The 25,142-nt window shown below is 38.0% G+C and overlaps 2 protein-coding genes across 2 annotated transcripts; one reads left to right on the forward strand and one right to left on the reverse strand.

The window, feature by feature from the left end:
- Positions 1-354: 354 nt before the first annotated feature.
- LOC136244765 (uncharacterized) lies at positions 355-7,428 on the reverse strand. Its single transcript, XM_066036323.1, has 4 exons — positions 5,081-7,428; positions 4,225-4,282; positions 1,030-1,098; positions 355-970 (listed from the first exon to the last, which is right to left on the reverse strand). The coding sequence occupies exons 1-4, from the start codon at positions 7,265-7,267 to the stop codon at positions 687-689; spliced, it is 2,598 nt and encodes an 865-aa protein (XP_065892395.1). The 5' UTR covers positions 7,268-7,428; the 3' UTR covers positions 355-686.
- Positions 7,429-23,732: 16,304 nt separating this feature from the next.
- On the forward strand, positions 23,733-25,142 carry LOC136243979 (E3 SUMO-protein ligase ZBED1-like). Its single transcript, XM_066035514.1, has one exon. The coding sequence runs from the start codon at positions 23,733-23,735 to the stop codon at positions 25,140-25,142; it is 1,410 nt and encodes a 469-aa protein (XP_065891586.1).

Consider the following 25,142-nt stretch of genomic DNA (forward strand, 5'->3'; position numbering starts at 1 on the left):
CTCCATCTTTTAGTGAAATTGTGATTGTTATTGTGTCTCATGGTTGGGGTATGGTTATTCCCCATTGCATAACAAAAATAACCATGAGTCAAGTTGCAATACATTATCATAATGTAGTCAAGGGTTCTTATCAAGATAACACTGTGGTGAATGATCATAGGCATAGCAACTGGGGGGGGGGGGGGGGCAGTCAGTGTGCAATTAATAGTAAGGCTTGGGGATTCCATGCATAGAACTCTTTGAACTATCCCTGCGTCTTATTGACACCACCACTAATCTCACACAGTATTTGAGACTATTGAGCATAGGATTGCAGTCGTTAAGCACAGCTCAAAAACTACAATAGTACTTGCATTGAAAGTTTAGCAATATACGCAATATGAAAGATATAATACAAAACATTATTACTAACTGGTACAGAATTGTTATTGATGTGCAAACACCGCTTACACCACAGTACATATACACACACCTACAATTTATAAAAATAGGCAAGTAATCTCTTACATGTTCCCTAAAAATTAAGCTTACAATTAAGGTATACAATTAAGGTATACAACTTAAGTGTACAAGAATTGTTAGCATATATTAAAAATTTATGTGCATGCCGAATCTGAAAATTGTACCATGTGTATGCATTTACGTAGTATGATGATACAGTCTGTGCATAGTGTGATCCATATTCATTAAGGTGTTACAGTAGCAGATTTGATCTCTTCTATAACTGCTACAAGATATTCTACTTTCCCAAGTTTTGCTAATAATGTTGGCCAAGTTTTTGGTGTGACACCTTTGTTAGTACTCAGCCAGTCTTTAAAAAGCTGCTGACAACATTTCTTTGGGTCATCATTGTGCTTTGCCTTTATAGCATCAACATCAATAATTTTGAATCGCAATACAAAAGCAACATCTTCCCAGTATGCTTTAATCTTTGGAATTACAATGGTGATCAGATCTCCCATTTCAGGTTCTGCATAGGTATTATACGTATAGTGAGCTTGTCAATTAGTTTACAACATATTTTCTCACCTGTGTCTAACATTCCAATTGTGTGCAAGTTACTGGGTACTGATAGATCACAGTTAGCATGGACAGTCACTGTAAAGATAAAAAGCAATACTGTAATTTGCTTTTTTTCATTGTAAAATAATTGTATGCAAAACTGGTACGAAAATTTCTTACACATAAATCTAATAGAGTAGTCATTCATGTAAATCATACAAAAATATTTTTACATGAATAGTTTTATCATGAAACTTTTTTTTGCACAAAAACAAAGCGAATTACAGTACATGTTTTCACTTGGCAAAAATTTAAAAATTACTTATATATACACTAATGAATTGTAGGCTTTTGCCTAATATGGCAGCAAATTTTGAGAATTGTATAGGTATAACTGATATTGTGAGAATAATTGTGGAATTATAGGAGATTTGTAGGCATACTAATTAAAATTATTAGACATTTGTGTAAATATAGGTGGTATGTCTTTTCTTAAGCTAAAACAAATAGTTGAATCACTATATAAAAATGAAACATGAATGCAGGCTGAAAACCTCTAAAATATCCTATTCAAACACTCTAATATCACGGACAATTTTAAATACACAAGTTTAATGTTTAATCAATGCTGTTGAATGATTTATAGCATAATAACAGAGTTTACTAAGGTCTAAGCTTGCCTGTACAGTAGTTATTTCATGTTTAAGTAATGTGGGTGTGGTCTGTATTCGAAAACTCGCTGTAGTTCTAGTTCTCACCTTAGCCCAACTTATAGGATAGCGAGGATAACAAAACGCTTTCCATCTGAGTGTTTTCATGGCCAAATCCAACTTGTGCATATTAATCACGTGAATATTAATCAATCCCCCACAATCGATTTTGGGCTTATAGTCTAAGTCCCCAGGCTACATTCAGATGTAGCCCAGGCAATTGCAAGTTGCCAATTGGGTTGCACTGCAAATGAAGTCTGTGTGGCTCTTCGATCTGAGGCGTGAAAGTGTTACATATGTCTAGCAATGTAGCTATATAAACACTAAAAGTTTCACTACATAACTTATGCATGAGAACATTTCACTGCATGCAGATATATAACCATTTCAATTTTACTTATCATTAGAAACTGATGTGTAAGGTGGGATATGTAAATCCCTTGTAAGGTAGAACAACTAGCCACAGGTATAGAGGTCTTCAGAAAAATCCATGAACACGTTTATTTACAAGACACATTATGTCATGCACAGTGTTTTATAGAACACTATGTCATTTTGGATGTACAAAGAAGTAATCAAGAATACATATTTACAGGACGCCAGTATGTATGAGCTTATGTCATGTAATAGCCATGATAATCTTTGAAAAATATTGGAAAAATGTGACATATTATGTGAGAAAATAATTGATGCACTTTGAGACTTTGGATATAATGGTGAAGGATAGATGTTTATCTGTATAAACAAAGACTATCTTGTGCTATATGATTTGAAAAAAAACCAGTAAGTGTGTTTTAGTCGACAAGAAGTTTTAGGCCACATGCAAAGTTCGCTCTACCAACCAAGGTTAAACAGCTTCAGCCACAATACTCCAGGCAATATGGAATATGCTCATTATGTGCACTTGTGGTTTTGGAGATCTAACCCATATTTTATATGCCTTAAAATATTGTGGCTATTCGATGAAACAGTGTCCTGCAAATAAATGAGTTCCTGAAGGCTTCTATAAAGCAAAAGAATAGTTCAGTTAGATATGATAATCATACAGTACAGTAGTACTGTATATTAGAAATCATGGTGAAAATATTACCCAAAAACCAGCTTCACAATATCACTGGCACCTTGGCAGTATTGGTTAAGTATAATTAAGTCTGAAAGTGCCTTTAGTATGATCCTAAATGTTTTCAAAATATTATTCAATAGAACTGCCTGCCTGCCTGCCTGGCCTACCTGATGGCTTCAGATAAGTGTAACTTGATAATGGCTAGGGTTATGGGCTTGATTTTCACTTTTCGACATTGCTTCAGCCCAACAGGTGCCTTTAGGCATACTGAAGTATGCATCAGTAACTTACCTTTGTCCTCCTTTGTGTCCCATTTATTGTGCTGACAGCCTAAGGTGTTGATTTGCGGTAGCGTAATGACTTTCCTGCATTGTAAAATGGGAATTGTCTGTGTTTTCTGTGGTGAATGGATTAATTACAGAGGTGCTTCTATACTATTTTTCATTTGTAATGCTGTGAAATGAGTTTAAATTTGCTGAAAGAAAGCATAATGATCACTTCACTTTTGAGTCAGTAATTGATAGTTGGAGAACATATATTCAGTAAAAAACATTACCTCTGGTGTGCCATCCTTTCTTTGGGTGTGGCATGCATGGATTAACCTGTCATAATAATATTATTATTATACAAAAAGGTTAAAAAGAAAAAATTGAGAATTTTAAGTTTGAATAGGGATCAGGAAAAAGTAGGAGGTCACGTACACCTGTAGGTACACACATTTAATCCCTGCTGATAAAATCAAAAATAGTTAAAATATATATTAAAAATCTGCTTTAAATCTTGATTATGATTATGATTAAATCTTTCTCTTCTTGCTGTGGTAAAGAAAAAAAAGATAGATTAAAAAAGCCTCAAAGCTGGCCATAGGGGCTTTGGAGTATACAAATACAAAACGTGAAATGTAATCCAAAACAGCCAAGCTATAAAAAAAGAGTGCGGCCCTCAAAAAGGCTACGGAATTGGCACAATTCCCTGAATTGTCATTATTAAATTTTTTACCATTAACCTACCATCACAGCCATTTCTTGGCCGCCACCTTGGATTTCACATCTTGCATAGCCTTTTTGAGGGCCGCACTCTTTTTTTTACCGCTTGGCTGTTTTTGATTAGATACAGTGTACCGTATATATACAAATTATCAGGCTACATAATTTTCATGGATTAATTAACTTCAGAATTTTTGTAGTTTCATTTTTGATTTGTTTTCACTCATATAATATATTACTTTTCAAGAATGAAAGTTTCGTGGACAGCCAAGCAACTGTGAAATCATGTCCCTTGAAAATTTGTACTTATATGGTACAATGTTGTTGGCAAAGAATAAACCCTTTAAACCTCTTTTTAGCCAAGAGACGACCCTTATTATAATATTAATATTTTTCAGCCAACATGCTGTATTGTAAGAGCTTGTAAAATGTTCTATTCATTTACATTTGGCACTTTACATACCTTCCTGATCAGTTTTTCCATGAACATCTTGAATTGGTTGGTTTGGTTTATCAGCTTGCTAATAATAATGAGTAAAATCACCATAATTAGGTTATAAAGCATATGGATAAATTGCAATTGGAGAAATCTACATGTGCAACACTCCAGCAAACAAATACATGCACAGCTAGCTGTGCATGCAACCAAGAGTTTATAATTCGTAGCAAGTTTTTGATTCTGTTAGCAACACAAGTAAGTATGGAGTTATATAGCCTTTTGTTTGCCTTTTCATACAAATTGTCCATTTAATAGTAGTAAAAGGTATGATTATTATATTTTGTCCATACACTATTGTGAAACCTTGCCAGTAAGCTGCTTAATATGGACATGTCAACAGAATACGCTAGTTGCACATTAACCATTACAGAGGCAGATCCAGGGAGCTCCATGGAATCCCCCTTTCTAGAAGAGCCTTAGAATTACTTGATAAGCTGCTGACAAGTTTTTCTTAAATTTAGTAAACCAAATTCAGTGTATCATTCAAGGCAGAACACTCAATTTGTTACCCCAGTATCTTTATACCCAATAAACCCTCTAAAAATAATTATACTTTCTGTTTTGGAGCTGCATTTCTAAAAGTTTAATGGTAAGATTCAATAATGAAACTTTACTGAAGAGTGATTATTAATTTTACTATGAAATATTATTACTATTTAGCTGGACTGAAGCTACAACTACCAGGCTTCAGAGTAAACCCCCCTCTGTAAAAGTCTGGATCCACTCCTACATTATTACCACTGAACTAAATGCTAATAATGACACCTAAAATATTAGAGAATTGCAATAATGCTTAAAAACATTGTATTAATATGCTTACCTGAAACCACACCTTGTGAGAAGGCATCAGCTTCATTTTGCCATAGTTGCAATATATCCATTCTACACCAGTATCAAATTTTGGTACAATTGCCAAATGATTTTCAGTTGTATGCTTGTCATTTCTGCACAAAAAGCCAATCTCTAACTGCTTGTAGTCATATTGAAGGCAGTTGCATACACCATCCAAAGCCCTCAGAAGAATTTCACGGACTTCATTATGAATAGGAAGCATGTCTTCTTCATGTCTTATTTGAACTTCAAGGTAACCAATTCTGTCAATTAGTGACACAGAATGACCAGTATCTGATGTGTGAAAACTTATCAGGTTGCTGTAGGAATGGTGACTGTATTTTGTGGACAGTCGGGGACGTACCCAATTGTTTGGCAAATTTTGAAAAACTTCTACAATCAGGCAACAAAAAAATCCTTGAGGCAAAGGACAATGTAAAAAGTGAACACACAACTGCTCATACTGAAGATGGCCACACTGGTCAAGAACGTTGTGACTAGGTTGTTGAAAACTGTATCTTGATAACACACATGGCATGAAATATTTCTCTTGGTCAACTGGAGCAATGATTTTTAAATGAATCAACAAAGCAATAAAATATTCTGTGTCAATGTCTTTTTCTAACTGGATTTGGAGAATCAACGATTTGGTAAATAACCCTTCATTTTTAAGCTGGCTGATAGCCTCATGATCAAAGCCACTTCTTGGGAAAGAGACCTTCACAAGACTAGTCAGTTTATTAAACAACCACTGATGGTCAACAATGACATATTTGCACATGCCAGGAACATCATGATAGTAAAACAAAATTCCCATAATGTGGAAAAACAATAAAGCACTTCGAACTTCATTGTTGTCTCGACACAGATTTCCTTGTGTGCATACATAACATGCTTCACCATATAATATAAAGCTAACTTTTCTCTCAGTACTGAGTCTCTGTATCTCAAGCAACAATATAAACCAACTAATAGGTACATCATAAACATCCCTTTTCTCTACAAGTTTCTGAATGCGACTACGAACTTCCTTAGCATTAGGATCCTCAATACATCTGCGTAATGCTATGTCATCCATTGTTAATCGTGAATCATCCCATGAATTGTCACTACCATCATCACTATCGTCACTATCATTACCACTATCTCCACCTGCCGTTGTGTTATCTACTGTAAATAGCACACTTTCATTTTGTTCCCATAAACATTTTCTACATTTCAGCTCAAGTGCAACAGATGCTAATTTGCTCTCAATTTCCTTGATCTCTGTTGCCTTTACTTTGTCTGCATGAGTGCCCACATAACACTGATATTTGTTATCACTTTCTACACCTTTGTGCGATGGTTGGATTGGTAGTGAAGTTCTTAAACCGGAATGCTTAGAGGATGCCATGAGGAGCTTAACAAGATCCAGGCTGGTCAGGCCTAAATGATAAGGCTCAAATGACTGTTTTCCATATTCACTGTGAACAACCAATACTGGCTCATCTAAAGCTTTTATTCCTCCTTCCATGTTTAGGACAATGAAGGTGAGGGATATTGAACTGCTAACAGCTGGAAGCAGACTAACAAACTCAGGCTGTCCTCCAGTGTCCAAAAGATTGATCATGTTCCACACTTCACCTAATGATGGTACCCAATCAGACTGAGCTGATGCAATATCATCTTCTACTGCACATTTCTTTTCCTTGACATTTAGACTGCTTGGTGGCGATTGCAAATTGATTAACGACATAGTTTTACTGGATACCTTTGAAGTAGTGGCATCTGGATTTACTGATGGATCCTGTAGATTGGGTAGTGAGATAGTTTTACTTATTGTTGTATTTTCTTTAGTATCCTCATTTAACAACAGTTTGTTAAGCTGTGCTAGCATATTCTCGTGATCTAATTCTACCCATTTTGATTCGCTGCCTGATTCAACCATCCCAGCTTGTTTTACTGTCAAAACGTGTTCAGATTCTACCACCCCAGTACTGTGGTGATGTGATATCAATTTTCTTTTATTAAGCAAGTTAAGGAAACTTGTTTTTCCTGCTCCAGCTGATCCAGTAAACGCAATTGTAGTGTATGAGAGTTTTAAAGTTGAGCCATTAGCCTTTGCTTGTTGAAGCTTGTCAATCATTTCTTTTCTCACTAAAAATCCAATAAAACGAAACAATTGTGTAAGACACATGACTAATAGAACAAAACATCACTAACTATTACTTATAACCAAACACAATCCAACAAGTGGCTGTGGTTGTACACTTACATTCTTGAAAATTATTTTCATGCTTGTGTTTGTGAGTGTCTTATTGTAGTGTAACATCGTTTCAAGCTAAAATAAGATCCAAGTAAAACAGCGAAGCTGTATAAAAGGGCTGCAGCCTTCAAAAGTTTGTTACTTCATTTTTGATTGTTGATTTCACAACTTTTTTTCACTCAGACTTTGGAAGGCCACACTCTTTAGAATATAGCTTGGCTGTACATCATTGCAGCCATTTACAATGATGATGATATTAGACAAAGTAGTACTATACCAATACAGAAAAATACCAACTGATCAAATACAAAAGCCAAAGGATCTATGCAATAACCAATTAATATTGAAAATTGTCCTATAATTTTGTGCTTGCTTGTTCATGGCTATGGCTATATTAAGTTGTATTATAGTGCCTCTTATCATTCTATATATATAAAGCTGAATAGCCATCTGTCCATCTGTCAGCATTCAATTTGAGTTCACTCATTCTTCTCGACAGTTGCTGCACATATCGAAGCGGTTTTGGCATCAAACATAGCGCTCATCATCTAGGAATAAATTAGCATTTAAATGAAGAATAAAGCCTCTAGCTGCTGTCGTTCGCCGTTTATAGCGCCTTCACTGCAAAGGTGTAGAGCAAAAATTTGCTTGAATCCTTTCTGTAAACTGCATGCAAACTGCAAGTAAACACCTACGTCAGTCAACTTACACATGCCTTTATCATACAGTATGATAGTACTGTATAGTAGGGACCACAAAGGAGTATGCATGGTACACAAAATATCACCCAAAAAACAGCTTCAATTTCCCCTGATGACGATGAGGCAGTAGTAATTAGGTAAAATTAAGCCCAAACAAGCTTTCAGATCAACCCGAAACGCTTTCAACAAATTGCTACAGAATTTTAAAAACATTTATTTAACAGAATTTTCTAGTGACTGACTGATGCCTTCAGACAAGCATAACTTGATAACAGCTAAGGCTACGGGCTTGATTCTTTCAGTGTTCGACATCGCTTCGGCTCGAAAGCTTCCTTTTGGCATACCGCAGCATGTACAATGCATTCTTCATGGACTCACCAGTATCCTCCTTTGTGTCCCATTCATCTTTGCTGACAGCGAAAAGTGTCGATTTGGCAATAGCTGGCACATGATGGCTTTCCTTCGTAACGGAAATCATCCGTATTTGTCATAGTGGCTATTTTGATAGCAGAGGTGCTTTTCAAACAGTTCTTGATTTGTACTGGTGTGTAATGGGTTGAACATAGCCGACAACAAAGTGTAATGGATTTTTCACTTTTCAGATAATAATTGGGGCGCACGGCGCCATTTCAGATGCGATATCAGGGGCGGATCTAGGGGGGTTCAAAGGGTTCCATGGAACCCCCCTTTTGAAAGAGCCTATCTTACTCGAGATACTCTAATAGAGCAGTCAAGATCGAGATACTCTAATAGAGTAGTCACAGTAGTTTTAATAGGAGCAGTGTAGCAAGCTATGTGTGTAGTTATAAATAAGGAAATATAGTTGGTGAGGGCATCTATGGTAAGGGGCAGCTATTGTCAGCAGGTGATGACCTTTTTTTTGGTCTTTGACTTACAGCTAGGCTGAAGTTGCAATTCCAGAGTGGAACCCCCCTTTTAAAAGTCTGGATCCGCCCCTGGGTATGCATGGGTTCCCCAGTCATAATAATTATTTACAAAAAAAGTTAACAAACAAGTACACAGAAAAATTTGGAATTTTCAACTATAGTAGGGACCATAGCACATCAATAAAAAGCACTGAAGCAAGCTGGAGTAGTGCACAATATTAAATCACAGTAAAACAATAAGAAGTGTTACATCCCTACTGTGCTCCAGATACCTTAATGGAAATGCACAGTAGGGATCTTACATTTCTTATTGTTTTACTGTGATTTAATATTGCGCACTACTCCAGCTTGTTTCAGTACTTTTTATCAATGTGCTATGGTAGTTGAAAACTTTTCTGTGTACTTGTAAAATGGTTTTAAAAACTAATTATTAATATGTATTAAGCAATTGGTTTAGTGGCTAGGGCACACGCTTCATAAATACAAGGTTCCAAGTTCAAGAGGTTATTTTCTTTTCTTTTTTTGCTCTGGTAACCATTTTATGCACACCTTTTTAAAACTAAACTTTTAAGCTCATATTATCTTAGCATGCAAATCACATATTGACGCCGGATTTTAGTGAAATTATATCCCCCGTCATCTGGCAAAGTGAGCACTGTTGTAGCAAATCAATAGAAGGCACTGGTGCAAGGGCGTTGGAACCAGGAAGGAAGGGGGCCATGGCCCCCTGCATTATTTTCAAAAGCATTTTTTGGCCCCCCTATTTTTTGGGCCAAGTATTGGTAGCCAATCAGCCAAAGTTATATACACACACAGAAATACATACCTCCATACAAGAAGCCATACAACTATCATGCAAAAGCACTCTCTGAGGTGTGGCATCACCAGTCCACCGCAACTGTCAAACCATTCATTGTACTGTGCTAAACACAAAAGTTCCTGTAATTTTATTATGTTATGCTTGCACATGATATCTGTTGTTCAAATATTTCTTGGATCCCGTGCAGTGAGAAGTTTAAACAGTAGAATGAGTGCCACATCCATGGCACTCTATGATGTGGGAAAGATTTAACTCAAATTGAGAGTGGTAATGGATCTAAGTCTAAGAGGGCAGTCTCGTTGTAGTGCACAAATGTATGGGGTTGCTGACTACTGACAATTAAATCAGAAATTATTAAGACTTTGTGGTGAAGTTGATTTATCAAGAGAAATAAACAAGGATGCTGAAAATGAAAGTGGCCAACCATGAACGCAGTGTGGTATTCACGTGATCTTCACTCAGTTTAGGAACACCTGCTAGAGTAGACATCCCATTATGTAGGTCCTTAAAGGTAACAATGTTTCACTTTGCGGATAACAGCTATTAATGCAGTAATCCTTGTAGTGTCAAATACATAAAGCTCGCATAAAGAGAAGACCTTCACGTGACCACGATTTCTCACGTGATATATACATGTATCAAGCACATGCAGTAGGTGTAGAGGAGCATAGTAGCCATTGGCAGGATAGGGAGTGTAGAGATATAGCTATGCAGTATAGGTGTAGGGCTATTAGCTAGTGATAACACACCCCACAACACCTATATACAAACGCACGTATGAACTGGGTACAGAGGAGCCGTATCAATGGGACCCTGTGTGTTTACATGGGTGTTGATCAGTTATGGCTAACTGGGTATGGCTATCTGCCCCCACTCTGAAAATCGTTACTACGCCTTTGCACTGGTGTAGGGAAGGATCACTGAAAAGTTGAGCTACATTCCTGTCAAAACCACAGACAAACAACTGTGGTGATTTGCACACCTCCCTTAACCCCAAGTGATTTATTCTATACATATCTGTGATTAGCAATGTGCAACTTTGTTTCACAGAAGTTTTACGAAAATTTATATACTTTATAGGACTGTACAGATCAATATACAAAATTAAACTAAAGAGCTTAACAGTTACCGTATTTCTATATTTATAAACCATTAAAAATATTTTGTCGAAGCTAGCATCTGACAAAAATTAATTACGCAAAAAAATTTATACCGACGTAATATTCGAGAAGTTGAATGAATTCGGTTAACTGCTTTCTGGCCACCTGGATCAAGGTTGCTGCGGTCTTTTAAAAACAAAGGCCTCCATCATCCTAGGAGAGAAGGGAGCTGTCCGGTCTATTTCGCTGCACATTGGTATGATGCCATCTGATTCCGTGATAGACAACTACTACAGGACACATTAAATGGAGTACATATGTACAAATATGCAAGTTGATGAAATGAGCTTCTAGCTACAGCCATTTCACTCCAGTCCATTGCTTGACTTGTGACAGACAACTTCTGAATCTGGGGTGCAGCCTCCATGGAACGGAGACGCCACAATTCAGTTTTGCTGCTTGTCATTCTGCTTCTCCTGTATACAAAAAAGGCCTCGAAAAAGGCCGTACAGAATTAATAAAGTTACGTAATACATTGTTAAAAATTTTTCGTCGCTTGAGGACACAGGTGAAAAAATTTTAACATGAAAATTTAACTCGTGAAAATTTCTTGCAGCTTATATTTATAGAAATACGGTAATTTATAGACCTGAAGGTCTACCAGTGTCTTGCACTGGTAGCCATAATTAATTACTTACAAATTACAATTAGCTATATATCTTACTCCTGTATGCGTTCAAGCATTAATCGGATGGCTGGAAGTTCGAGGCTGCCTAGGTCCAGTTATGGATTTTTTTCTCCTTTCTCCACTTTTTCAAACACACTTTCTGAAACAACTTTAAACAGGTTGTAGGACCAGGTGTCCTAAGCCTCAATAAATAAACTAACATCCATTTGGTTCCACAAGGGGTACTTTGAGATAATAAGTCACTCTCTAGAGTTCCTTGGATACATATACATGAAATTGACAAGGATAAAACATCCTGACCGCCTGGCAGACTCCTGTAAGCATTCGAGCGTTAATCGGATGGCTGCAGATCCGAGGCTGCCTAGGTCCAGTTATGGATTTTTTCTCGTTTCTCCACCTTATCAAACACACTTTCTGTAGCAACTTTAAACAGGTGTCCTACAGACCTTCAGCACTTGTGCTGTAAAGCCTTAATAAAAAAATAAAAATAATAAAACTACAAATAATAATTACAAGGGGTAGCTATAAAGAGTACAAGTTAAAGAATGTAGGAGCTTGAACATTTGGAACAGGGGCAACAGAAGTAAAAAGTACATAGATTATTATTGTCAAAATTGTTAATGAAAATTAATTTTTGAGTTTGAATTTGATAGTTTGGAGGGTTTGGAATAGGTCAAATAGTGGTAAACTGTTCCACAATCTGGATATACAGTAGAAGTAGGAATTCGTTATACTGTTCTTAGATGTTTTCATGTGCCTGAGTTTGTATCCTGCTGATCTTGTGGGTCCAGAGACAAATTCAACAAAGTTTAATATGTTGAACTTTTCAGATGGAAATTTTACTGATTTTATAAAAACATGATGACAGCTAAATTATAAATATACATGATTGGAAGAAGTTCCAGTCTCAAAAGCCTTTCTTCATACGTAGTTACTGGTGTAATTGTTAAGAGTATATTTGGTTGCCCTCCTTTGCAGTCTTTCTAACAGCTCAATATCAAATAGTAAATAGGGCTTCCACAAGCAAGAACAATACATTAAAGTAGACCTAATCATTGAAACATACAGATTCTTCCTAGTCTCCAAACAGTAACTGTCTTTAAATATGCGGCAAAGTAATCCAAAGTTTTATAAGCTTTAGAAGTAATGTTTTGATAGTGTAATCTTTTTGATAAAGTATCAGAGAAATAGACCCCAAGATCTTTACAACTATCGGAGCAAGAAATGGCATTTCCGTTGATATAGTACTATACATGAACTAAATTTGTTGTGATAAAGTAAAAAAAAAATTGTGACACCGAAGGCAAGGGTTATTGTTACTACTCCAATGAGAAAGTGATGAAAAATCTTTGAATGTCCAGCTTAGACCTTATTTTCATAAAGCGCTTTGTATACCATCAGCAAAGACAAACATATTGGATGAATGAATAGCAGAGAGAAAGTCATTAATGTAAATTTAATGTTGTACACTTACTTCAGTTTCTGCACAGCCATTCTTCTGAGAATGCTATCTTCAATCTTAATCACATGCCATTGTCTGTTTGATGGTGATTTGCTTGGTAGGTGTACAGGGCTCCAGATGGCAGAAACATTACACTATGTTTGCTTACTATGCTGGATACCTTCGCTTGGAGGTTGTGATTTTGCAATCCATTCACTGTCGAATTGTCTCATCCTTTGCAAGGGGAGAGGGCCAATTAACTGAATCTTGCACTACTTTGCATTTGTATCCAACAATTATGATTTTTGTATTGTCAAATTGCATATTTGAGATAAAATTGATGACTGTATGCTATCTTACAGGTGATAATTGTAGCTGGCGTGCATTATTTTGGAGAATGAGTGGGTGGGAATTCAGATGAACTTACTTCCTGCACGCAACACTTAATTGCAAGTGTGGTACTGCACATGCATTACCCTAAATAGTGCACCCTTGCAATAATACTTCTGCCGTCTGGACGTCCGTGTACCCATTGGTTTAATATTATTAAACTTCATTTAACATTGTACACTAACTTCAGTTCCTGCACAGCCATTCTTCTGAGAATGCTATCTTCAATCTTAATCACATGCCACCATCTGTTTGATGGTGGTTTGTTTGGTAGGTGTACAGGGCTCCAGATGGCAAAAATATTACATTTTGTTTGCTTACTATGCTGGATACCTTCACTTGGAGGTTGTGATTTTGACACCATAACATTTCTACAGTACATCAGTTAAAATTACTAGGTCACAGGCCACAGAAAGACAAGTTATGAAATGATGAGTCTTTCCCTCCAAGAGAAGGTACAGTGTTCTACATATTTAACAAATAAAATAATTATATTGTTACAATGTAAAGCTTGTTATGAGTAAATATATTAGTTAATTAATGCATTGTAAATGAGCAAACTGTCTAGTTTATTTGATCACTTTCAAAAAGAGGGCACAGAAAACTGGAGATGTCCAATCAGGGCCAGGTGTTGTTGTAGCTCACATGGCAGTGGTGTTGGGTGGAGGGATGCCTCAGGGTTCATTGAATAGAAGGCTTGCATGTGGTTCCTTGATAGATGGTCAGCACTGTTATTAGTAGACCCAGGTATGTGTTTGCAGACCAAGTCAATTTCGTAGTGCACTTTGAAGAATCATAGGCAACAAAGTACGTAAATGCATGCTAGCAGAATCTTTGGATGACCCCTTGTTTAGGGATGTGACCACACCAGAATTGTCACATTGAAACATCACTCTCTGTCTTCCCAACACTGCAATACTGAAAACAATTGGAAGTAATTCCTTTACCATGATGTGGTGAGGCTTCCACTGAGTATCCCACTGTAATTGGAACCACTGTCCATGAAAGTAGGCTCTACATCCCCATGAGCCAGAAGCATCCAGCAGTCTGGGGTCTTAGGTAGAGCAGCACTTCGTAACAGACTGAGGCTATTCCAGGCAACCAAGAAAATGTGCCACCAGCTTAAATCTGAGTGGAACTCTACACTGAGGTGCTTCTTGTAATCCATCTTTTTATCTTTGTGGCAGTAGAACACATTCTGCTTACAAAAGTTTTTCCACATTGAACTACTTTAGTTGCATGCTGAAGGAGACCAAAGAAAGACAGTATTTCTCTTTTCTTGGCTCTCCGCTTTGTCAGCCAATCGCTCATGGTGTGGCACATTCTTGCTAGCTTATCTTCTGGCAGTTTTATTTCCATTTTGATTGTGTCTATTGTGATTCCTAGGAAGGTTAGCATTGTCGAAGGTCATTCAACTTTTTCTGCAGCAAGAGGGACTCCCAGGGAGGAGCAATTGTGTTTGATTATGTCCAAATTGTTTTGACATTCAGCAGAGGATGGGCTGCCAATAGTCAAGAAATCATCCAGGCATTGCATGATAGTAGAGACGCCTTACTGTTGCATGCCCCACTGAAGCAAGTCTGCTGCCATGTTAAAGAGTTTTGGAGCAGATCTCAAACCAAAAGGCAAGCAAGTGTCCACATAAATAGAGTCATCCCAAGCCATTTGCAGCAGGTGTTTATCTGCTGGGTGTACTGGGAGTAGTCTAAAAGCGCTCTTAAGAGTGCTCTTCGGAGTTCGTTAGCGATATATTCCTCTACAACTTTTGGGTGGGAAGTGGCACTCGCCATGTTCTTCATTGCTGACTTCAGGTGGCCATTGCTATATTGGTATCCAATTCTGAACCCATTTGTGAGGCCTTGCATGAAGAAGGATGTCATATCTTGATCCGGGTAAGTAGTAGGGTACTCCATTGCTGTTTGATTAGTAGGGTCGTAATTTGCAGTGCCTCTGCTGGTATTAGCACTACTTCTGGTGACTGTTGATTCAAAGTGGTCCATTCCCGGAACCATGTAGCATCTTTATCAAATACTGCCTGCCATTGGCTAGTAGCTGATGTATCTTGGTACAAGCTGAGCTTGCCTGCCATGTAAACATTTCAAACTTATATTTAATCGTGTAGAACAGACACTGCACGTGTACACATGATTACTATGGTAAGTTATTAAAATTCTTTATTTAGATATATATTTTGTCAAATACTGTTAGAACGTGCAATGTTATGTAACCTGTACATATGCTATTTCTCTGAATACATAACAAAGGCCTATAGCTATAGCTTAAATGTTGTTCCTCCACCAAATTGACACAATTGGGTTGGGTCAGCTTATGCTGCTATGGATACCTTCTCGCTGGGAGGTATTGGTTGTAGGCAGTGCTTGAAATAACGTTCGACAACCGGACATTATCCGGACAATACACGGAATGTCTGGATAAGTTCATTTGTCCAGACACAAGAGAGCCAGTGAAGATACTGCTAGCAATGGTTGCGGAAGCGTGTAGTAGCAAAGAAAATGGTGGAGAAGTTAGTGTCTGAAATAATAAAAGTCTTCAGACAATACGATGGTAGTGGTTTGAACCTCGGTTTGAAACAGCGTCTGGTGATCCGGAGCATGTGACCAAGCAAAAAATGTGAAGTTTGTTGTAAGCTTGATGATAAGCTCTGCTCGATGCGACACTATAGGCCGGCCTTTATTGAAGGCACGACCGACATATTTGCACTTTGACCATCAAGGATCACGTGGCAACTGAGCGAGCAATGGTATTGGAGGCTAAGGAGGCAGCCAGTAGCTAGGCCTGAGCCTATTATGCTCAAAATTTTACCTATTATTCTTTCCAGAATTTCCCAAAAAATTCTCCTATTATTCTTTTTGTTATTCTTCTATCCAGCCTATTATTCCATAATTATTCTCAGTCAGATATATCTGTGGCTAGTTGCTTAGTTTTCAAGATGTTGCTAGAAGTAGTTTTGTCCAAATTATTAATAGCCATATATGAAGTATTCCACCTTACACATCATTTTTCTATCCATAATAGTTACAGCAGACTTAAAATAGCTATCTACAGTAATAATTCAAGTGTATTTAGTTATTAGTGTATTATAATAATATGCTGTAACTACTGCATAGCTACTAAGTTAGGTAGATAATAATGCTCAAAGACTTGAAGAAGGTACACTGGTATAAGATATACAAGTTTCACAATTGCAGATAAGTATGCAGTTAAATCCCTGATGCTGGCTGCAGATTGTTAACATGAAACAAGCTGACTGCTCTATTAGAGCATTTGAGCGTTTTATTAGAGTATATCGATCTTTTAGAGGTTTTTCAGCTCCTTTCAGCCAGCACTCCTGTGTCCTGTCAGCTTTATATCACTTGTGGTAGTTTAACTCTTTCTTCTAGGTAATCAAGAAGAGACACACACCCTAATTCCACCGATTATTCCCGTGGTCGCCCGATTATTCTAAAATTATGCCTGTAACCATCCTATTATTCCAGAATTATTCTCACGAATTTGGTGACCTATTATTCTCAAGATTATGCCGGCATAATAGGCGCAGGCCTACCAGTAGCTTGATAGAATATGCACCAGTTGTAAGGGCAATGGCTCAAGCCAACCTTAGCAAGGCTACCAGGTTGAAGATCAAACGAAAAATGGATATTGCTGACACAATCACAAAAGAAAATCTTCACTATTAAAGATGGGAATTATTTGTGAGTTTGAATTATAGCTATAGCTATGACTGTTTATGACCATATCACTTACTGTAATTATCAGTGTAATAATACATTCAATTATTGTAACATTTTATTGTGATAATTATTATTCTTGTAAGATACAAATAGTCATTGTACAATAACACAAACTGATCTATTCTTGTTTCCTGTCAAAAATATAATTAATCATACATCTGTATATGGTAAAATGTTAGTACAGATTAAACTTGCCTTTTCAAAATACTTTCAGATGTGATTTCAGACATTGTAATTTTTAAAATTTTCCTGGGGGGGGGGGGGCATGCCCCCAAAACCCTCCTAGAATTAATATGCCTCACATGCTGAAGTAAATTTTGGATGTGACTGGACAACCACAATTAATGACAGGTCAATGGTGACTTTGTCCAGACATACTTACAGCAGAATATTTTGACACTATTTTGAGCACTGGTTGTAGGTAGCATTGGGGTTGGCTGGGGAGAATACTGCTTTGTGTATTTTGTCCTTCGCATATATGGATCATGATAGCAGTACCAGCAGACATGCTCGTAAGTGCAGTTCTTAAAGGTGCAGCCAGGTCTGGAATCAAAGTTGAAGGACTTGCAGATAGATCTTTAGAGGTTGCTGGTTGCTGGTTACAGGTGTTACTAGCTGATGGGACATGGTCATCAATGTGCAAGGTTCTTGTTGAGCAGCCTCTGGAGACCATTCGCATTCCGTTGACTTGTGGGATAGGCTAATACAGTGATGGCATCGGTTGGCTTTTGCCTTTCCTGAGAAGGCTATATCCCACGTCATATTTATCCCAGCTAGCCTGAGGATTAGAGGCAGCCCTTTGCCTGAAGTGGCAATCATAGCCCAGCCAGGCATCGCCTTCATATTCCATGTGTTTGAGTTATTAAAATGAGATAGCTGAGCATATCTGTAAGTTTCTCTGGGTATTTCTTGCAAAGTACTGCAGTATAAATGGCAAAACACTGGGTCCACTCTAGGATATTTGTGACAGGCTTGCGACGTTCAGGTTCATCTGTAAATAAGGCCCTTGTGGGGTCGAGTATATCTGGTAGTAACTCTGCCATTTCGATGAACTCACCGGCTTATATTCTGGAAACTAGCTTTGCCAGAATATGAGGAAGCCCTGCCCCAAGGAGGATGGCACTGTTAACTCTGGTGGAATGAATCTATTAGGACAGGGGAGGGGGGGTGTATTGCCAGGCTCTGTAGCATGGAACGTGGGTCTGGTTGCTGTAGGTAGCACCTCCTCGCCAATAACAGGGATATGCTGCAGCATTCTAGATGAGGGCATTGTGCCAAGTGCTATAAGAAAGCATATCAGATGTGAATAGTTCTCTTTGAAGTAATATGGGTGTTGGGGAGGGAGTGAGAGTTATAATTACCTATGGCTGTGCATATATATTAGCAACTACAGTAACTGTAATATATAGCAGCAACTACAATTACTTATTTCGAAGAGTTGTAGTAGCTACCAATGCAAATTATTATTATTTTTACCAAATCATTATATGGTAAGTGATTATTTACCTGGTAGTGTGCTGTCCACCTACATGCCCTGAGAGATAAGACCTCTTCTTATCTGCTGTATAAGCTCCGGGATGTCTTCCCTAGTCAGTGGTGCAGTGGTAGCATCTCTGTTGGTCTGGAAGCTCTGTCTAGTCGATTGCGTGACATCGGCTTCTTGTTGAGGCTGTGCGTCATCCTCCCTCCATGTCTCTGTGACTTGGCTACCTTTCTGGCAATTCTCCATCGTGTCTTCCTTCCTTCGGGACTGCCTGGCACCCTCTCGTGGGCTGTGTGCAGTATCCTCTCGACGATCTTGTGCTGGGTCCCCCTGCTGAGTCTGTGAGGCAGCCTCCTGGCTTGTGGATGTGGCGTCTTGGCTAGTCCACGTGGCATTGGTGGCGCTGCTTCTCGTCCACTTAGCGACTGTTGAATTGCCACTGTCACTCACGGTGGTAGATCTTTTCTTCCCTCGCAGCATGATTATTGTTACACAAAAATCCTACTGAGAGGATTCGAAGGATAATTCAGATGAACTTACTTCCTGCACGTAACACTTAATTGCAAGTGTGGTACTGCACAAGTGTTACCCACCCTTGCGATAATACTTCTGCTGTATGGGTGCCTGTGTACCCCATTAACTTGGTTTAACATTATTAAACTTCATTAGAAACAGTAAGGGGCCAAGTATACTTCCCTCTGGTATGCCTGACAATACAGGTAAGCAATTAGACAAACATACAAGATGAAGTCAGCCATTCAGGTTTGATGCAAAAGCATACTGTTTATTCATTCTTTCAATACAAAACTATTTTATGCAACTTCATATATTCTGTAGTCTGTATAATTTATAAGTGGCGACTTACGCTAAAAATATTAGTGCATTAAAATAAGATCCAAGTGATAAAAATGAGATTACAGTATTCCTATATGGGTACATATATACATCAATTACTCTTGTTCAATGATTTTACCACATACTGTAGAGTTGGGTTGTTAAGTGCAGGGGCGGATCCAGGGGGGGTTCAAAGGGTTCCATGGAACCCCCCTTTTGAAAGAGTCTCTCTTACTCGAGATACTCTAATAGAGCGGTCAAGACTGAGATACTCTAATAGAGCAGTCACAGTATTCTTAAGAGGAGCAGTGTAAGCTAGTAGTAGTAGTTATAAATAAGTTGGTGAGGGGCAGCTATTGTCAGCAACGCTAGATGATGACCTTTTTTTTGGTCAAGCAGGTTAGTAGTAGTAAGTTGGTGAGGGGCATCCAGAGTGGAACCCCCCTTTTAAAAAGTCTGGATCTGCCCCTGAAGTGCATATGTTTATTAAGTGCATACACATTTTTTTGTGATTAACCATGGATGATAATTGCACATGGCTCAATGTGAGGCTCAATACGTGACAAAATTACACACAGGAAGAAAAGCTTGAAGTACTGGGAAATTATGTCTCCTCAAGTGCTTACATCTTCCTTGAGGTCTCCATTCACTATGTATACAGCAAATCAGCCTTCTGGATTGCGATATTCTTGTTCATCATGAAGGATCTCACACAGAGATTGAGTCAAATATCCTTATACACTGGCGTGGTGACCACGAACTACTCTATTACAATTTACTGCATAATTACTAATTAGGCGTATGCGCTTAACATATATAAAGCTTTCTCTGAAAACTATAAGCACATGTGCTTAACAACCCGACTTATTGGTAGCTGTGTTGTGATACCTCTTAGAGATGTACTGATCATTGTACTGATCATTGGATCAGTGGTTCCCAGTTACTGCCATACTAGTACGTAATGTGCAAAAAATGCTCCAAGAACAGATATTGTTGCTGATAGTTCGCATGGCAGGTATAGATACAATTATTTGCAATTAATTACATTTGAGCTTGCCATACAACTTGGCACTCAGAAAAACATCTCTTAAAAACCAGCCTCGAGTAGTTTGAGTAATATTACGATAGTGTAGCTATCCACTGGTGGTGCTAGTTTGATTCTTCCTGATTTGCAGTTTAGATCAGTTTTCTATATCTAATGTTAATCTGGTATATATGTATATGTAACACTTTTACACTTCAGATGAAAGGAGCTGTCTGGGCTACATTTTGTATGTAGCCCAGCTAGTCGGGCTACTTATGAAATGTAGCCAGGGTAAAACTGGGCAGCAATTATATAGATGTCATGGCTGAAATCAATTGTGGGAATCAATCAATACTCTCGTGATTAGGATTGGATTTTGCCATGAAAACCACTTAGACGGAGAGCGTTTTGTTATCCTCGCCATCCTGAGTTGAAAAACATTGAGCTAAGGTGAGAAATGGTGCTATAGCTTCATCGATTGTATCCGAATAGAAACATGACCCCATCACAAAGTTACCACTCTGCATGGAGTAACCACTCTACAACCAAGCTTACCTATCTAGACCTTTAGTGAACTCTGTACTTTTTCCAAAAAAGGTTCAATAGCACCGATCAAAACATTGAACTCGCATAACCAAAATTCTCTGTGATATCGACTCTAGGACATGTCCATTCAACATAACTGAATGTAACCAGAACCAGCAGAACGTACTAGCTGCTGACCCATAATTGAAAATTTTAGGTATGCATACAACTGTGTATAATATATCCAGTGGCTGCACTTTTCATAGTTATACAAGTGTTCACTTTGACATACTATCATATGTAAATTGTTTAACTTGTTGAATATAAACAAGCTAGAATTAATCCAGAAAACTGCTGCTAGATTTTGCTTTAATGAGTTTTCCAACATATTCAAGTGTTGCTAACATGTTGTCTTCTCTTAATCTACCACGTTTACAGGCAAGAAAAACCCAAGCTAAATAAAGTACTCTTTACAAATAATTAATGGATATTTGATTGTACCAACAGATGATCTTACCCCCAAACTTTCAGGTTTAAGGAGTGGCTACTATCACCAACCAATGACTCTAACTGATGTGTATAAATTTTCATTTATCCCATCAACCATCAAATTATGGAACCAACTCCCTGCTGATGCAATTGATTCCTCTACCCCTAATGAGTTTTGTAATAACTTAAGAAGCTGGAGTAGTGTACGATAGTAAAACAATAAGGAGTGTTACATCCCTACTGGGCATTTCCATTATGGTATCTTGAGCACACTAGGGATATAATACTTCTTATTGTTTTACTATGATTTAATATCATGTACTACTCCAGCTTGTTTCAGCACTTTTTATCGATGTGCTGTGGTCACTATTCTAGTTGAAAATTCCAAAATTTTCTGTGTACTTTGCTAACTTCTTTCGTAAATAATTATTATGACTGGTGAACCCATGCATACTGCAAAAGAAATGGTACCGTACATCTCAGCTAAAGCAATTATCATCTGAAAAGTGAAGTATCTATAACGCGTCATTGTCAGCTATGTTCAAAACGTTATACAGCAGTACAAATCAAGAACTGTTGGAAAAGCACCCCAACAATGAAAATAGCCACTATGAAAAATATGGACAATTTCCGTTATGAAGGGAAGTCATCACGTGCCACCACCAAATTGACACTTGCTGCTCTCAGCAAAGATGAATGAGACACAAAGGAGGACATTGGTAAGTGCATGAAGAATGCATTGTACATACTACGGTATGCCAAAAGGCATCTCTCGGACCAAAGCAACATCAAACAGTGAAAAAAATCAATCCCATAGCCTTAGCCGTTATCGAGCTATGCTTGTCTGAAGGCATCAGTCAGTTACTCAGTCAGTCAGTCAGTCACTAGAAAAATATTTTTTTATAAAACTTCTGTAGCAACTTGTTGAAAGTGTTTCAGGTCGACCAGAAGGCTTGTTTGGGCTTAGTTTTACCTAACCAATACTGCCTCATTGTCATCAAGGAAATTTGAGGCTGATTTTTGGGTGATATTATTTTGTGGGCCACGCCTACTCCTTTGTGGTCCCTACTATACAGTAGTATTGTACTGTATGATATAAAACTTACATACCCAAATTGCATAATTACCTACTACAAAGAAAAATTAACTAAAAATTAAACTAACTATAAAAACTAAAGTTACAACTACACTACCTAGACTGCCCTACTGTACTGGCAGACAAACATTATATTACTTAAATCATCCTCTGAGGTGAGAGAGCATACTGGCAAAGAATCACCCTGGCATTGTAATGCCACAGGATTACAGAAAGTTGCTGCAGTAACTGTATTCTAGCAATCTTCTGGGGCAAACCATGTAGATCTGTCAACTATTGAAAAAAGGGGTGGAGATTAGTGTTGAGCGGTATGACGGTATTTTAATTAAACCGCGGTGCAAACTAATAAAACCATGCCATCTGTCACTACCATCAACACCATGGTATTAAGAGCAGAACTTATAGCAACTGCTGCAGCAGGCACAGTAACACAACAACAATGATAATTAGCTTCTGCTATAACATGGGAGTGATACCATGCTGGTGACAAAGAACAACCCATGGTGCATTCAGGTGACAACATCCAGGTGACAACCAACAATGCATCCGGGTGACAAAGAACAACGGAAAAAAACAAGTTTAAGCAGCTGTCATACAATAGCACTAAACACGCTAGCTTTGTAATGAGGTGTCGTTCTAACTGTATACCCCATTTAGTACCCATTGTAAAATTTGTTTCTACCGTATTTACCTATTTACAGCATGGCATGAAACATTAGATGTTGAAACGGATCAGACTGAGACTGAGAGTTTTTAACAGAAAGCCAACCCTCATCATCAGGTACCAATATTAATGATGGCACTAGTGTACAGTTAATTTCTAAGCGGAATGCTACCTCTAAATATGGGACTATTTTGGATTCGTTCCAGGGAACCCAACTAACTTTGACACTCCTATTTGTAAGTTATGCTTTAAGAAAGTAACAGCAAAGTGGTCTAATACAAGTAATTTAACCAGTCATTTACGAATGCATCACCCTGTACAGTTCAGTGAACTGCAAACACTGTCAGGTCCGGCGAAGCAATGAAAATCTAGAGAATCCAAGTCTGCAGGGGCTGGTACACTAACTATCACTGGTTGTTTTGAGAAAGACAGAAAGTACAGAAAGGGCTCAAGGGAACACAAATCTCTTACTGATGCTGTAACTCGCTGTATTGTGACTGATATGTTGCCAATTTCCATAGTTGATGATGATGGTTTTCGTGAACTAGTCAGCAAGTTAAATCCCCAATATGACATGCCACATAAGGATCACTTCAGCAGACTTGCTATTCCTTCACTATATGAAATAACAAAAGAAGATATACAACACAAAATAACAAATGAGATGGGGAATTTTTCTGCCACAGCAGATCCGTGGTCATCATGCACCAGTGAGCCTTACCTTTGGTTAACTATACATTATATGGACTCAACCTGGAAACTGAGAAGTCATTGCTTGCAGGCTCATTACATCCCAGAAGATCACACTGGAGAATACCTTCAAGATACCTTAAGTATCACCATTCAGGAATGGCACATTGACTCACAAAGGCTGCTCAGTATGACCACTGACGGTGCAAGTAACATAAAGCTTGCTTGTGAAATATTTGGATGGCTCCGTTTGAGTTGTTTTGGTCACAATTTAGATCTTGCAATAAACAAAGGACTGAATGACCATCGCATAGACCGAGTACTTTCACTGTGTAGAAAAGTGGTTTCAGCCTTCTTATATAGTTGGAAACAAAAACGTGACCTAAAAGTAGTCCAAGAACAAAAAGACTTGCCAACAAAAATGTTGAAGGGGGATGTGTCAACAAGGTGGGGATCCAAGTGTGACATGATTGTAAGAATTCTGGAGCAACAAGATGCAATACGAGCAGCGCTGGCTCAAGATCGTAAAACATCACATTTGGTTCCTAGTTGGCAAGATATTGATGTTTTACAGTCTGTTGTTGCAGCTATCAAACCTTTTCAAAAGATAACTGATTTGCTATCTGGTGAAAAGAGGGTTACTTGCTCAGCAACAAAACCAATGATACAGTTAATCCAAGAGACAATGGTGAACCACCAAGATGACGACACTGCCTTAACCCGTGAAATTAAAGATCGCATCAACAGCGATCTAGAGCATCGTTATGCTGGTACAGAAGTCAGCATGCTCCTGGATAAATGTTCTTTCCTTGATCCAAGATTTAAGGACAATTACAAATTAACTGATGAGCCAGTACAAGTTTTACTACAAGCATCCATGTTGGAGTCTGAATCTGCTGACAGGGTTGTGTCCAACTCTCAAACAGAGCAGAATGAAACAGAAAGTAGCGAGCCCCTCACCAAGAAAAGAAAAGGAAAATTCAGCTCAATATTTGGTAAGACTACTACTTTTACTACTAACTCACACTCACTTACCATATCAGAAAGAATTCAACGCGAAGCTGAAATGTATTTGCAATATTCCATCTTAAACACTGATGAATCACCACTACAATGGTGGAGCTTAGAAACAAGCCACAAGCCACATGCCACTACTATCTTCTGCAGCCCGCAAGTATTTATCTGTGTGTGCTACAAGTGTACCATCCAAAAGAGTGTTTAG

This window comes from Dysidea avara, chromosome 14 (assembly GCF_963678975.1).
Source record: "Dysidea avara chromosome 14, odDysAvar1.4, whole genome shotgun sequence".
Classification (NCBI taxonomy): domain Eukaryota; kingdom Metazoa; phylum Porifera; class Demospongiae; order Dictyoceratida; family Dysideidae; genus Dysidea; species Dysidea avara.

Bases quoted from the DNA above. Each gene is read 5' to 3' on its own strand.
- LOC136244765 (XM_066036323.1), bottom strand. From the start codon at position 7,267: ATGTGTCTTACACAATTGTTTCGTTTTATTGGATTTTTAGTGAGAAAA. The intron at 4,283-5,080 runs GTAAGCATATTA...CATTATTATTAG, and splicing joins CTCACAAGGTGTGGTTTCAG to CAAGCTGATAAACCAAACCA. The intron at 1,099-4,224 runs GTATGTAAAGTG...TTATCTTTACAG, and splicing joins TGGAAAAACTGATCAGGAAG to TGACTGTCCATGCTAACTGT.
- LOC136243979 (XM_066035514.1), top strand. From the start codon at position 23,733: ATGTTGCCAATTTCCATAGTTGATGATGATGGTTTTCGTGAACTAGTC.